This window comes from Tachypleus tridentatus, chromosome 13 (genome assembly GCF_004210375.1).
Source record: "Tachypleus tridentatus isolate NWPU-2018 chromosome 13, ASM421037v1, whole genome shotgun sequence".
NCBI classification, from domain to species: domain Eukaryota; kingdom Metazoa; phylum Arthropoda; class Merostomata; order Xiphosura; family Limulidae; genus Tachypleus; species Tachypleus tridentatus.
The window spans coordinates 173030463-173047049 of NC_134837.1; the positions used below are offsets into that span (position 1 = coordinate 173030463).

The following is a 16587-nucleotide window of genomic DNA, read 5'->3' on the forward strand; positions in this document are numbered from 1 at the left end:
GTGGAACTGTTTTCTTCACTTTTAATTAGGAAACAATTCATACACATTTACATAAGATAGTGTTTCATAAGTTTTCTGAAAAGAAACTTTTTGTTCTACACAATTTATTACTAAAAATTATAGAAAACTTGTAGAAAGAAAAACGTCCAGTTTTGTGGAATATGGAAAATGAGTTTCACACTGTGTATCTCATGACAGCTGTTATGGGAATTTTACCAAAATAAAGCAGAGAACATTTCAACCTTCTCAGGTCATCTTCATGCTAACAAAGAGGATTTTTCAAGTGAGTTTCTCATCATCACAAGTTTCATACTCAAAAAACAGTTAAATATCCAACAAAAAATGAAATTCTATCTATATACTGATACTATTTTTTTTTCTAATCATATTGACTAACCACTTTATCTTCAGGTGGTTCTGATTTAACAACTGGAGTTGAAGATTCAGGAGATAAACTGGGATTATCAGAAGATTCATCTTTTGTTGAATCTTGTTTAACAGGAACATCTTCAGCTTCTTCATTATTGCTGGCAGATGACGAGATGGCAGCGCTAGCAAGTGTTGCAAGAGGATCTTAAGAAAAGAAAATATCACAGTTAAGGTTTAACACAGTAATAAAATCATTTCTGTTACATGATGCTGCAATGGTTCAGCCAAACAAAATTATAACAAGTTCTGATCTCACATGTAATATATAATTAGGTCTTTAATTATATTCTGTATTCTTTAGATAATAATTTCTTGATCAATTAACATTTAAGCTTCATCTGACAGTTAATTTTCAATGACAAAATACAAGTACAAAATACTAAGGAAATGGTCTAGCAAGACATCTGTTTGCTCAACATTAAGAGTTTATGATAAGAAACCACTTACTACTACAGTCACAAAACTATGTTCTCTAGTCAATAAACAATCTTAAAATCTTTAACTCGTAAGATACAAAAACATTTCATTCATTTAATGTATATAAATTATATTTCCCATTATCACTGAATATACAAGTATTCACTTTATTGCTTAAACTTTATAAAAATTATAAGTGTTTATATTTAAAACACTCTTTCAGTAGCTCTAATCACATGTGATTTGCCTGACACCTTATGATAAACATGTACAAATACAAGTGGCAGGCATTTAAGTTATGGGTATCAATTTCTGAAATTCTCATCTACATCATGCTAATTTGTTAAACAGCATATTAATAATAGGCTTGCCATTTTAGAAAAGATAGTGATACTTCAAGTATTGTGAAATAAACTTTTATACTGAAAGTGATCAATGAGAAATGGAAGTCAAAAAACATTTTTGGAATATAAACAAATAACCACTAATGACGTAATAAATATCTAACATGCTTATCTATGGTTCATATGGAGTAGCAAAAGATATTCCAGGACTTTTAACTGACCATAAAATGTTAATAAACAAAGTATTAGTAAATATTTCATCATTTACTGTCCTCTATATGTACTTCAATTTTTCCATCAGTTTAATAACAAATGATACAGCCTTGCATTATTCTCCTAGATTCTTTGCTTTGCCTGAAGCTAAAAACATCTCTATCATGTAAGAAAAAATGAAATAATATTTTCTGAAGGTTTCACCTTGCCCAATAGGACAAGTCAACTTGAACCTAACTGGATGCTGAACATACATCATCACACATCACCATGCAAACATTATAAAGATTCATACTCATCTTGCTATTCAGACTATTTTTATGTTGTCATTTATATAACTGATTAATGTTGTCAAATCAGTGTGCTTCCCATTTTACAAGTAACAGTTTCTATAAATTATTTTCACAAGAAACAAATCCAATAGTACAGCTTATTGTCAAGAAAAACAAAATGTGGTGAAATGAAGGGGAAGACTTTCACATAGTTTTCCAGGCCTTCTTGATAAACACTGCAGGTTTTCCAGGATTTTGACACTGAAATTTCTTTTATAAAATTTCAGAATTTTGCAGAATTTTCATGACACTAGAACAAAACTTGGTAATAAATATGAGTTACTGCACGTTTTTACCTGACAACATTATGTTCATCTTCTCGTTGTCAAGCAACCATATATGTACATTAAAATTCACAAAAAATAGTCTTTAATACTACCTTGATGTATTAACAATTAAATAATTACACAACTGCAAACATTAAACCTAATTTACAACTCAAAATATTGTAACTATTACATGTATATTTGTTATATATATTCTAATTAGTATATGAATGTTTGTTATCAATCTTCTTGCATCTTAAGAGGTATGTCCTATACAATCCTAAGCATAAAGCTAGTACTCATTTCATATTTGAAGCTGCAAACCAATTATTTCTCCTTTTAAATTTTAAAAAACTCAACCTACGTTGGTTGAAATTGAAACCTCTGCAGAAAGACAAAAGTTTTTTATATATTTTCCCCTTCTTCAAAAACACTCTTCAATTTACCTCTGTTTCTTCACTTCCCAGCAGGTTGACTTGCAATGCGGTAGTGTTATACCTTAGTCTAATATGCTATATTTTGGACTCCTGTGCAGTCACATTCACAGCAATCACAATGAAAATTTAAACTAACATAAATTTACATGCATCCAACATTTTGACATTTAAATACACTGAAAATGAGTAAATCCAACTTTTTTTTTATGAGTGTCAGAGCTCATACAGCATAATGAGTTATTCGTCAATTACTCAGCAAGTTTACACATGATTTGATACAAAAATACATTTTTTACAGGTCAAACAATGACAAATAAAAATAGTGAACTTACCCATTTTTAACAATCATGGGAGGAAGTTAAATTCTACAGAAAGCATAGTTTTGAAATTTTTTGACATTTACTCCACCATATCTTGACTAATTTACATTGGATTTGATATAAATATAATACTTACAAGTCCTGAACAGAGATATAAACAATTTTGAATTTTTTGTCTTTTGCTCAATTTTTCAGCAAGGAAACCAAAACTGGGGTTTTCATAAAGTATTCATGTATAATATAAACCAAGTTACTCAGGATTAGGTACAAAGATACCTACTTGCAGGTTCCAAGCAATAATATAGACAGTTTTTGGTTTTTCTTGTTTTCCACAATTTTTCTAGTGTCAAACTTGGCCATGCCAGAATTGTATGGTAGAGACATGTAGCATTATCTCATGAATTTGGTCTGTTTAAAATTTTAATACACATTTGTCACCAATTTTTTCCAGCAATTAAGACACATATCTCTATTTTGTTTTTCTAGATCTTGTGCTTTTTAGGTGTTCTGCTTCCACTACTTAACTACAGTTTTTTTTTCCCCATTTACTTTTACACTTTTGTAAAGAAATATCAGCTAAAATAAAAAAAAAAAAGAATCCACACACACTAGAAATACTTAACCAAAGTTTTGCTACTGGGCAAAAAAAAAACCTTGTCAGCATTCAATATAACAGATGTAGTGTAGCTGGCATAAAGTTCATGCACAAGTTTCAAGAATAACTTATGTAGCATAACAGCAGTGATGAAAGACCACAGATAATACCTTGTTTTTTTTCTGTGAAAGAGTTTAACACATTAATCCGAAATATGATTATACTGCATACTAGCCTATTCATCTGCAAGCTTTACACTTGCCCAGCTGGAAACTGTATAGCAATTTAACTACCAAATATTTAAATCCCTTAGAAACAAAATGCAACACAAATAACAGTGATTACACAGTTGTAAATAGTTTGAAAAGACATGCAGATCTTAATGTTACTACTGGATTATACTTTCAAAGATACTAATTCAGAATTTTAGAGCTTCAACTCTACAGTCTTTTATTATTAGCTCATAACTAACCAGAGGCATCCATAACGGCTGGTTCTGAAAATTTCTCTTCAGTTAAATACTTGGATATGGTAGATGAACTAACTGTTGAAGAGTTACCAGGCACAGTATCTGTGCTGGACAAACACACACTGGCTACCTTAGGGTGCAAGGCCATAGCAGTTGAAACTGTATTGTTATCTGTTGATACTGATGCTACTGGAGATGACCGCATGTTGGATACAGATGGGACACCAGTTTCAGCAGACAAATGTAAGGTACGTAACACTGGAGTAGTAGTTACTTCAGATTGTGTAACAGTTGTAGCTGAAGCTACAGGGTTTGATTGTAAAGAAAGAGTTACAGATGTTGGCTGTATACTTGCAATGTCTGGGATTTCTGAATGATGTTTGAGTGAAGTTTGAGTTTTTGACAGAACTTCTGAGGTGTCCATAGGTTGGAAGGATTCAGAAACAGAATTACCAGAACCTATAAAATAGAGACAGGGAGATACCTCTAATTTCCACTACATAGAGTTTTTATAGAAAACACATTGAAGTTGAAAATAAATATTTTGCCCATGTTTTAAAACTGTATGTATCTGTGGAAGAACAAACAATTGTACAATGCAGTTATGGAGTTTCAATGTACAATTCAGAAACAATGTACCATCTTACTAATAATGATGATCCATTATATGTTGATGTATGCTTACATCAATCAACCACAGTTAGCAAGCTCAAAACTCAATCTTTTTGCATGACAGCTAGAAATTCCCTAACAATGTACACAGGTTACTATGTTGTACAATTTTTGCCCAAGAAGGTGGATGATGATGATGATAAAAACCAGAAAAATGGCACATTTATTTATTTTATAGACTTTTAGCTTTGAACTTAGACAAATACTAATTCAGCTAAGTTGGCTAATTATTACCTCTCACAAAGCAGTGTATGCAATTAGCACTGAATGAAATCACTGAAGATTTATAAAAAAACAAAGAAAAGGGAAGATTATCTAATGTTGTCCTTTATACAATTTTTTGCTTCCTTAATGGGCAACATCAGCTATTTATAATGAAAAACAGTTGTAATCTCCAAGCTCATAGAGGGTTCTTATGTTCAATTGAAAACAGTTTTTTTTATCTTTAACTTAAAAGGTACTTTTATCATACTTCCTTAGTATTATGACTAAACAGAAAAATAACAGTGAAATCTGGAGAATATAGTCTATATTTCTTTAACTAATACCTTATTTTGACCCTCAAAAGCATGTATTTAAATCCTAAACGTAAAATGAGGTTATGAAAATTCTGGAACACAGTCTTCAGTAACATATAAAGAGCCATTACACATTAGAGGTGATTTTTAATCCAGTATTCAAGAAACCTTTATTCACACAATGATATTCATTTTCACAGATACAATTCAAGAGTTTTATTGTATCAAAAGCACAAATAACATTCTGTGTCTTCTTCAATAAGACTCATAATAACAGAATTCATGTCTTTAGCCACACCTCGTCTTCCAATCCTACAATCTCCCCCCCCCCCGACGACTTGAAGTTAAGACGAGGAAATCATTACCAATAAAAATGTGACTTTACAATTAACTTCTAAATGAGGGTAAAGTGAGGATACCAATAAGAGTATAAAACACTTATATTCTCTGTAATTTCCACAAAATAAGAACTTTAAAATTCAAATAATTTTTTCACATGATGTTAACTAGTTTCAACTGGCTAGATACATAGTCCATGTTTATAAATGATAGAATGTTACAAGACTGGTGATATTTTTCAAAGAAAGTCCTTGCAAACTCATTCCAGGTTTGTAGCTAAAAACAAGTAATGATGTTATTACAAGCATCATTTGTCTGCCAAACTAAAAGGATGAAAAAATAGCTTCATTTAATCCTTTAGCTTAGGACCTTAAATAAACTGACTGGATTATATACCAACAGTACTTTCCTGTTTTTTTTTAGTTCACACATAAAATATCACTATGTAAAAAACACTTTCCCCATAACTCTTCATGTTTTTATGTACAACAATACATCATGCATGCAAACATGAATCTAACCTAAGTTTTCTGTACTTGAATGTGTAGTTGAGTCAACTTCCATCTCAGTTTCAGAGTTAGCTTGTGAAGTAGACAAAGAAACTTTAGCTTCTTTTGAGGAAATATTTGCTTCTGTTGAGCCAACAGCTGGTTCTTCTGGATCATCTGCACACATCTGGGCTGGTGGCATTGCTCCAGGACGTTCAAGAGTGAGTTGTGATTGTATGCTACCCTGTGTTTCAGAATCTGTAACATTCTGAGCTGTAATGAGAAAAAAATAGCACTTCCTTTACCAAAATACCCAAAAGCACTTCATAGATTATTCTCACTCAACTGTTAAGATATGTTTCAAAATATAAAAAAAATTTACAGAAGCTATCATGAACAAATGAAGTCTGCAAGTGAAAGATGTTGGTTAAATAAAATGCCTATTCAAGTGACTACCATTTCAAAGAAACTGAAATTTACCAAAAACAAAATTATCTATGATAGTGATACGTTCTTGTTAAATAAACAATTAATCAAAGTAGGATTAAATCAATTAATGTCACAACAATAATCAAGTATTCAATATTTTTATTTCTGATTACTATAATTTCTCGTTATTCTGACTCTCAAATAGATGGAATTATTACTTCTCATAATTATTCAACATTGTTCACCAAAATCATGGTTTCACAACTTACAAAAATAATCAACTAATCAATACCAGTGTTTCAGTTATTACTATTAATGATTATTACAAGTCTTGCATGAAAATAATCAATTATTTGAATCTAAGTGCCCACCTCTAGCAGCAAGTGTTGGAATGTCAGACAAAAGGCTTGTATATGAATGTTTTGGACATGTTATAAAAGTTTATACAGCACATATCATAAACTTAATATTGTGGGAGCACATGGTATATATGATATAGTTGGTCAGTATTTGCACACGCTGAATAAAATTAAAGGATACACTATTCTTGAAATTAGTTGTAAAATAAGTAGCATATACAAATTCTTGACACCTTATCTACTGAAATATAATCCAAAGTATAAACAAAGCATATGCCTTGTCTTTTCTCATCTAATTCATATTCACAGAATTACAAGCAAGCAAAAATAATGTACCAGTGCTTCTCAGAAATATATTTTTTTCTATTTCTTTCACAAAATATATAAAAAGTAATCATTATAATTGAGAATCTTCAAACTTACTTTCCAAAAATATCACTGTTGTTTATTGACTTTATAATATTCTTCTGTATTAAATAATAATATAAAAAATCCTCATCCATAGTTCATAAATTATTTTAACATTAAACTATTGTCAATTTTTACTAGTACTACAAAAAAGCACTACGTAGATACGTTAGTGGTCAACTATAGACTGTATATTAAGGTGTTTCAACTTGCTCCAGTGATTCTTAACATCACTACTGAAGTCATCTTAGCTAGTGATATTATAAGTAAGATTCACTAAATGTTCACAGGGTTGTAGAAAATCTACAACATGTATTTGATTTTTGGCACTGCTTTGAAATATTTTAGTATTCATGTTTTTAAAAAATATGTCAAAGTTTTTTTTTTTTTTGCTTTTATGTAAACAATATAAGATCCAAGTTTGATTATGTTAAATTCTACTTAAACCTAATATAGTCTTAAATTTCATCCCATTCTGAAACTTAACAGAAATAATCTATTTCAGCTTCTCTACTGAAGCCTCAATACAGACACATCATCTCGCTCTAGAAACAAAAGGAACAGCCTATTAATACCAAATCTCTACTCTTTATAGCATATTTTAAACTGGAGCAAACTGGAACACCTAAACAAAGTTATCATCTTCTGTTATCACTTATAAATATGATAATCTTAATATACAGTCTGTGGTTGACAAGTAACACATTTGAATAAATTAATTTCTTCAAACGTACTTTTACACATTTATAATTTAAGCAACAAAATGTCCATTTTTTTCTCCTAATTGTACTTCAATTTCAAATAGTAATTTCTGAATATAAATGTTTCATTTACATTTTGTAACTAAACATGTACTGCACTATTTGGCATTTTACAGTTTTCCCTTTATTAAATCTCTATAGTACATTGAACAAAAATAAGATGTATGAATTTATTATTTTATCAAATGTTGCATTTTTGAAGTAGAATACCTATTACATTTTTAGTATACTCAACTACAATAACATTTTAAATATGTTTTCAGAATGTATTAAAGCATAGCTCTATAGTTTAAATTTGTAAAACCACAGCTTGCATCTACCACATGAATGTTATCATATAGCATACTTTACTGAAAGCAATAGTGACAAGAGCCAGCAAAAAGTTTAATGGAGGCAACTTGTACCAGATATTTTGGGAACCTAGTTGGAGATCATGTATTGCAAGTATTTAAGCCAAGATTAATGCTACACACCATAGTAATCATTAGAAGCCTCCATCCCATGAATACATGCCAGAATATACTGAACAGAGCACTGTTTCAATGCAGACTACCTTAAAATTATATATATAAATGATCAAATAATTTTTTTTTTAAATATTCATTTTTAGATGTCAGAAGAAACAGAACAACAGATTTTTCAGCCATGTTTTTAACAACTTTTGGTAAAAGGACAGATTGTGTAAAAGAAATATTTTACTATAGATCATTTCCCTGAATAAAATCATGCTTACAATGTTGATAAAACTATACTTCGTACCCACAATTCTCATCTTAAAACTTTTTAATATCTTGCAATTTTGTAGAAATAATCAGTTTGCATTTATTTCTGAACACTTAAAATGGTAAATACTGTATGTGCAATTTACTGACACTTTAGTGTTCTTAATATATTTGATCTATGCATTTTTTCCTTGTGGATCCAGAGCTATCATCCTCTCATACTGATTTAACCAAAGGAAAAGACCAAATCAAGACAAATCAAGGTTTTCAATTAATTGTTTTAAAAATATTTTTATGATTATTAAAGAAACAGCTGAAAAAAATCACTGACTGGCCTTTGAAGCCCCTGAAAAATAAAAATTCAGTAGCAAAAAATGATATATCAATATAAAATAAATTTAAATAACCCCCTTGATATGTAAACATGCTCCGGAAATACTAATGTATAAGTTTTAAAAGATGAGTGTTTTCTCATATTTTATAATTACAGAAGTTAACATCTTCTTACACAGAAAACGTACTTCTGATGAGTATTTACCTCTCTAACCCTGCACTGCTCTCTAAGCTATGCTAAAATTTCTTGCAACAGGGCATCAGTCTTTTATATCCCCATTAGAAAAACTAGCATATCAGTGGAAAGAAAAGGTTGGAAGTGGATAAGATTAAGTAATTAGCTACTGGAAATACATTTTAAGTGTAAGAAAATGTTAACTTCCAAACTGGTCCACCTCACCCAAAACTGAAATCCAACATTGCAAAGGTAGAGGGGCTGGTGAAAGCATATAAATATCTAATCCAGTGAAAGTAATCATACTGAAAAACAAGCATGCAAGAATATTAAAAGAAAAACACCTGTGGGGTATAGCATTCCTGGAACAGATATGCTTTTTGTCCAGTAATTAACTGCCCAGTAATGTGCCAAGTTTAAGTGCCTTTGGTTACAACAGAATATGTCAAGTGAAGTCAACATGGGAAAAACATACAATGGAAATGCTTTATATAAGATAGTGAGATCAAGTGCAGTCCTTCCAAGCTAAAAACATCTATAGAAAGTACCTTCAATACATACAATTACTAATAAAATGTTACAGGTGTGAAAGTGATTGTGATGGTTTATATTACCAGCCCACTGTCAACATATGTCATACCTGATCTGCATATGTACCAGGCTATAGTATTGAATGCAGTGATGGTGAGTTGTAGTATAGTGCCAAAGAAAAATGAAATAACTATATGTGGCTTGGGCTGAAGGACTGTGAACTGTCCATAAATAGGCCAAGTGAAATACTGTGGTTTTACAAAAACATCCTATCTCAAAGCAAGTGTCACAGAAGTATACATATTTAGTGCTAATATAATATTAAGCATACCTGACCAGGCAACACCTGCCACCAAGTGAAATTCAGAAATATGAGGGATTTTAACTAAATAAAATACAAATTAATAGTGCATTGACTTAATCAAAAGTGAACAGACATGCAAAACTGTCACAGGAGGAAGAGAGTGCCTGACTGATGAAGACACAGCTAGGTCTTGTAAATAGTGTGGACAAATATATTGAGTTATCCACATACCAGGCCGAATGATCTTCTCCAAAGAACAGCAGATTTAAACAACGAAAGATATAGATGACAAACTTGATGTGAAGAAACATTGTGCAGACAATGACCTTTCATCAACAAGTCAGTATATACCTGATGTACAAGTTGATAAGCCCAAACAGTGAGTGCAAGAGGTAACAGATCATGGGAAACAGAGGAATTCCATAGCAGAAACAGATGGGAAGGAGAACAATGAGCCACATAACACTGCAGGGAACGATTTGGACGAAGGAAGTACTCCAGATGTAAACAGGAGTATAGGTAGGAAATGGAAGATAAAAAAGTCAGGTTAAATGGTATGAGCAAGGAAAGACACTACACTAGGAATGAGTTTTTAAGTCGAGGTAAGGGACTGGACAAAAACCACATGTATAGATGGAGTTTGGTGATAGCAGGATAAAACACATCAAATCAGAGATTTTGGAGAATTGACCAAGAAAGGGGTAAGGACACACTCCAATAATGGCCAGAGCAGAGAAAAGCATGTCTAAGCCAGCCAATACAAAGCATCAAGCAGAACATGAGAACATTTTTAACTTTTTTTTTATGGTAAGGGTTAATAACACAATGTTATTTATTAATTTTATTCTTAACACCAATCAATATTTTCTTGAATTAACCTGACAATAATATTGAAGAACTGACACACCAGAAAGCAAGTTTTCATTTTGTTGTTCTTGTAGTGGGATCAGGCAACAAAAGTATCAATGGAAAAAAAAAACAAAAAAAAAAACTTAGCATTTCAAAGAATTTGTGTGTAAAAGCAAAGAATAATATGTTATAACAACCACATTACATCTATCATATCCAGTTCCAATGAGGCCTTTTTGCCCCAAACCAGGTCTTTCTAGACCAGCTGGAATATGACAGACATAATAATGGTTTAGGCTCCCTTTAAATCATTAATTTTCATGAACAATGATTATGGAATGAACCAGATTGAAAGTGAGATTAGTTTTAAGTTGTTTTAAAATGAGATTGTTTATTGTAAGAATTACGTATTTTATTTTTAACATCAATTATTTATCATTACTTCTTTAAATTTACTTCAAGAAAACTGGAAATTCATCAAGTTAGACTTCTTGGTCACAGAACAGGTCAACTACCTCAGTGCAATGAGAGAAAACTACATTTAAACAAAATGGAATAAAAGTTTGCTGCTATAAATAGTTATAAACCAGCAGCCAGCTTTTTGTCAGTCAATAAAATATAAAAAAAATATTGTATTATATATTTTACAAATATTAATATACCTCAAAATATTAGAATTTTTCTTTACAACTAGAGTTCACATCAAAGCAAATTTTGATCACATACGATATTCTACAAGACCATATGTTAACTACAGTTTACATCAAAGAAGGCTTAAATTAAATATGGCAACATTATTCTACAAGACAATACAACTACAGTTTACATCAAAGCAAATTTTGATTAAATGTCACATTCTATAAGACTACAACATGACCAATGACTTTTAAATGTTGCCAATATACATATTCAAAAACGAACCCAAGAAAATATATAAAGCTTTTTATTTTGAATAAATGAAAATATGTTTAAACACAATGGATTAAAAACATTTTAAAGTTTTACCATTTAAACTTTTTAACTGATGAATACTCAAAAAAATTTTCATTAAAGTGAACAAGTAACATTAAGACACTAAAACTGGCACTTATGCTAGTTTTATCTTTTACATTTTACCATTACATAATTCCCACACTTCTGTTAAATTTATTTAAGTAGGATAAGAAATACCTGAAACATCGTTTGATGAAATTTCCTTAGATGCCAAGGTATCAACAGCTTCTTTGATTTCACTTTTGGAAGGATTCTGTCCTGTCACATTATCCACACCAGAAAGTTTATTATTTTTATTATCTTGTTCTTTATCATGACTTTTATCAATTGTAGATTCCTTTTCTTCACCACAGTCTTTATCTGTACACTTCTTATCCTCACCACAATGTTTCCCATCTGTACATTCCTTTTCCTCACCGCAATGTTTACCATCTGTGCATTCTTTTTCCTCACCACAATGTTTACCATCTGTGCATTCCTTTTCCTCACCACAATGTTTACCATCTGTGCATTCCTTTTCCTCACCACAATGTTTACCATCTGTGCATTCCTTTTCCTCACCACAATGTTTACCATCTGTGCATTCCTTTTCCTCACCACAATGTTTACCATCTGTGCATTCCTTTTCCTCACCGCAATGTTTACCATCTATGCATTCTTTTTCCTCACTGCAATGTTTACCATCTGTGCATTCCTTTTCCTCACCACAATGTTTACCATCTGTACATTCCTTTTCCTCACCACAGTGTATCCCATCAGAACATTCTTGTTTTTGGCTATAATTTGTACCATTTGTGTATTCTTTTCCCTCACCACAGTGCTTGCCATCCACACATTCTTTCTCTTCACCACAATGTATTCCATCTGTGCATTTGATTTCTGCTTTGCAATTCTTATCTGTACAAAGCTGCTGATTCTTACTGCAATGTTGATCACCTGTACAAGACAACTGTTCATATCCTTCCCCATTGATAATGTTTATACCATCACCATGTACTTTCTCTCCATACTCAAGAGAATTCACCAGCCCATCATCACTTCGTGTGTAGTGAACTTCCCTAGGATCAAGTGCGTCCACTTCCTTAAAAAGTATCAGTAACATGAACAATTAAAATATCTAAAAAAATAAAATTCTTACATTTTTATTTTGACAACATTGAAAAATACAAGCTTATATTTATCACAGCTAACAATTACTCTCTTATAGCTTTGTCAAGTAATACAGCTTACAACATTTCCCAGAACACTAAATGGCCACTGACTGTTAATTTTAGATATATAATTTTCATATTTATTCTCAAAATTATCATAAATCAGAGCAAATAAACATGTTGTGATTTTCTTAAATCTTTACTAACCAAGACTTAATTTCTCACCATACAAGCCTTACAGATATCTTACAGTAATCTACAACAGAACTGTAAATCTTTTAACCAAATATATGGTTGTTATTTGTTATTAAGCACAAAACAACATGAAGGGCTATCTGTGCACTGTCCACCATAGGTATGGAAATCAGATTTCCTGCAGTCACCTCCAAAACTTAGGATACATTTTATAATCCCACGTTGTATCTTGTACCCTAGAATCCTTTTAAAAATATGTAGCATATTTTGTTTAATTTTAATGTGTTTCGTTTATGGCTTAAAAATGTGTGGTTATAATACATATATGTTGCACATGCAGTATTTTGCCAAAGTAGAGTATTAGCAACCACCAACATATTTTTCTTATGGTTTTAAACAGGACATATTTGTACAATTTATGCTATCCTTTCATCATGTGTACTTTATTCTAACCATAATGTTTACTGTACCTTAATTTTTTTCATTATAATGGACCTCATTGAAACATCTTTCTGAAAAGTTAAATGTGTGTTCAATTTCACTCCATTAAACCCTAACTGACTTGAAAGTGACCTATAACTTGCACATAATAAAACACTATTTAAATATAGTACATTCATTACTGAATGAAGAAAGCCAGCTTGAATTGCACTATTTGTAGAATTAAATAGATCTTTTGGTATTTAGTTAATCAAGAAATATGCTAAAGACAGTTTGTACCACAAAAATAGCATTTATATTGCAAGAATAAGGTTTACATATCTAAACTGTTAATATTATAGAAAGAAAGAGAAACAGTTTGCAACATTAATTTTTGAAAAGTTTATTTGTTTAGAATATTTACTAAAAGCTAACAAGTGCTATATATCCATAACAATCTACTAATTTCAACTTCATAGACTGGAGAGAAGGTAATTAGTCAACAACATTCACTATTAACTCTACAGGGATTTAATTATTATTTGTATGGTGTACACATGGTCATAAAGTATGGTTAGCATTTATGTGACAAGGCATAAACCATGAATAGCTCTTAGGCCACACCCAGCAAGTATATTTTATTTACCTCTTACATAGAGAATGAAAGAAACTTATTCATACTATGACTGTTAGTACAAACATACTAATTCAAACACAACATTTATTTTGATACTGAATAAATTTTGCTATGTAATTTCAAAAGTCCACTTCTTTCATTTTGAAGATGGTTTGACATTTGAAGAGTAATTTATTTAAATATTCCACCCAGTATTGTAGAAAATGTTGTATAAGCAGGAGAAAATAAAATATAATTAACTGTATCTGACACTGAAAAGCTGATTAACCCTTTCATGATGGACTCAGTACAAAATACACAAATTCATATACACATTTGCACATATTAAGTATTTATAGTATAACTTTTAATGCAATGTGTGTATCTTCACAAAATTTTTAGTGAAGATTGCAAGTGTTTTTTTACACACAAAATGAGATTTTCTAGGCAGGTGTTTTTACTGAAGATTTTTTTGCAAATATATCAAGCCTATTTTGTAACTAATCCATGTGCAAAGTGATTTCCATGTTATGAGTAAAAAACAATTCATATTATAAACATCATGTATCATTTGTTTAATCTCTAAGTCCTCCTAAATGCATTTCAAACACTTGTTTTCAGTAAAATTTTATATTTTCTGTTATTTTCTTTATCCAAACTTTGTACAGGATCTTTCAACTTGACTGATCTCATAACCACTAAACAAAGAACAGGACATAAATATAAACTATGCTTTCTTCTTGTTCTAGAAATGACTACAGGTTATAACAAAAATACAAATATTTAGTCTAAATATTTTCAATTTCATAACATTTAACATTTAATGAAGTACACTTTGATATTTCAGCAGTAGCTAACTAACATTATAGAAATTGCAATGACAGTGTATGCGCACTCATGTCATCATATTTAAGAATATAATGCTGGCTGTTACAAAGTGACCTATTTTGGTTGTGTTTTAGCAGACTCATATTTCATAAGATACAGTCACATTTCAGTTTTATTATGTGTATAAAAAAAGTACTTTTTCTGCTTTATGCATTATTAAACAGGTAAATAAAATGTAAAATAGTAAATTTTTATGTTAATTAAGGTTAGATTAGGAGAATATATAATACAAAAATGTTTTAAAGTATACTTGCAAAAAGCTCATGTGTTACATAATTTGATAATGTACCACAAGTTGCAGGTTTGCCAAGTAACTTACAACTTATAATGGCACAAATAGTAGTTAGGGTTCAAAGGGCAATAAAACAATAAAATTTAAGTATAAATACAGGTAAACATTGATATAAAATGCATCGATAAAGCTCGATAATCAGTTGGGCGCGATGGGGTCTTAGGCCCCAAATTTTTTGGGGTTTCTACAGAGGCCGCCGCTTAATATTACCACTGCTTAATGTAATCAGCGGTTAATGTGATCAAAATCAAAACCAAATCCACTTCAATCTTTTGTATGGTTTTCACGCCGCATATTGTGATCAAGCCCCGGCCTGCATGTAATAATTCCTGGCGCTGTCAACTGCAGTAAAGTACATAATCTGCCAGTCATAGGATAGCTCTCAGTGCGTAGGCAAGAAGTATCAAAACTTTATTTTCATTAAAACCACAAGTCATCCTTGATCGACCAATGGATGACGAAGGATGAGTCATATACACTCATACACCAGTGACAGTGGCATGAAGTGCTGCAAGCGATAAGCGTCAATGTTGAAACCATATAAATTTCTAAGAAACAGCTCGCTCCCAGAAGCTTTCAGGCGAAATAGTTTCTTGGAAATCTGTGACGTCAGCTATTCCCTTTTATTCTAATATCGCCGAATAACTGAAAGGTCTTGTAACACCAGCTCGTAGGCAGAATTTCGTCGACCAAATCAATTTTGTCGTGAGTGAATGGGATAGTGACCATCCGGTGGCGACAGACTGTGATTTTCATATTTTTTCAACATACAGCGTATTTATACCCATGGAGAAGAGAGGCACCAAAAGGAATGCTTACACAGTACAAGAGAAGATACAGATTGTGCAGCAAATCCGGAATGGGGAAGCAAGGACCAAGATTATGAAAGAAATAGGAGTTCCAGAGTCTACACTTCGAGGTTGGCTGAAGAATGAAGATCAACTGAGAGAATTCTGCAACCAGGTAGACAGAATGACAGGACTACAGAGGAAGAAAGCCAAGACAGCAGCAGACCCAGCAGTGGACATGGAAGTTTATGATTGGTTTGTGAGACTTCGAGCAGACAACATTCCCATCTCAGGACCCATGGTCCTTGCAAAGGCAGAGAAGACCTACCAGCAACTATACCAGAAAGATGACCCCATTCCAGAAGAACTCAGGAATTGCATCACCTCAATTCAGGCAGTACAGTACACAGAACAACTTCTATATTGGGCAGAACACCACAATCTAGGAATTTGCAAGATACTACAGATCCAGGACCTAATGAGAACTGCGAAGAGGATCGCGAACCAAGGAGGAAGACAACAGACACTTTTGGA

At 31.6% G+C, this 16587-nt stretch overlaps 1 protein-coding gene across 8 annotated transcripts in view; it reads right to left on the reverse strand.

The window, feature by feature from the left end:
- LOC143240167 (host cell factor 1-like) overlaps positions 1-16587 on the reverse strand; it is a 100152-nt gene that overhangs the window by 18234 nt on the left and 65331 nt on the right. For 5 of the 8 annotated variants that reach the window (XM_076482153.1, XM_076482152.1, XM_076482151.1 and 2 more), the window contains 4 exons: positions 11881-12784; positions 5873-6112; positions 3826-4281; positions 398-573 (listed from right to left, as the gene is read on the reverse strand). In XM_076482153.1, the coding sequence (XP_076338268.1) occupies positions 398-573; positions 3826-4281; positions 5873-6112; positions 11881-12784 (1776 nt within the window). The remainder of the gene's footprint in view (positions 1-397; positions 574-3825; positions 4282-5872; positions 6113-11880; positions 12785-16587) is intronic. The other 3 variants (XM_076482157.1, XM_076482156.1, XM_076482155.1) reach the window with 1 other exon arrangement.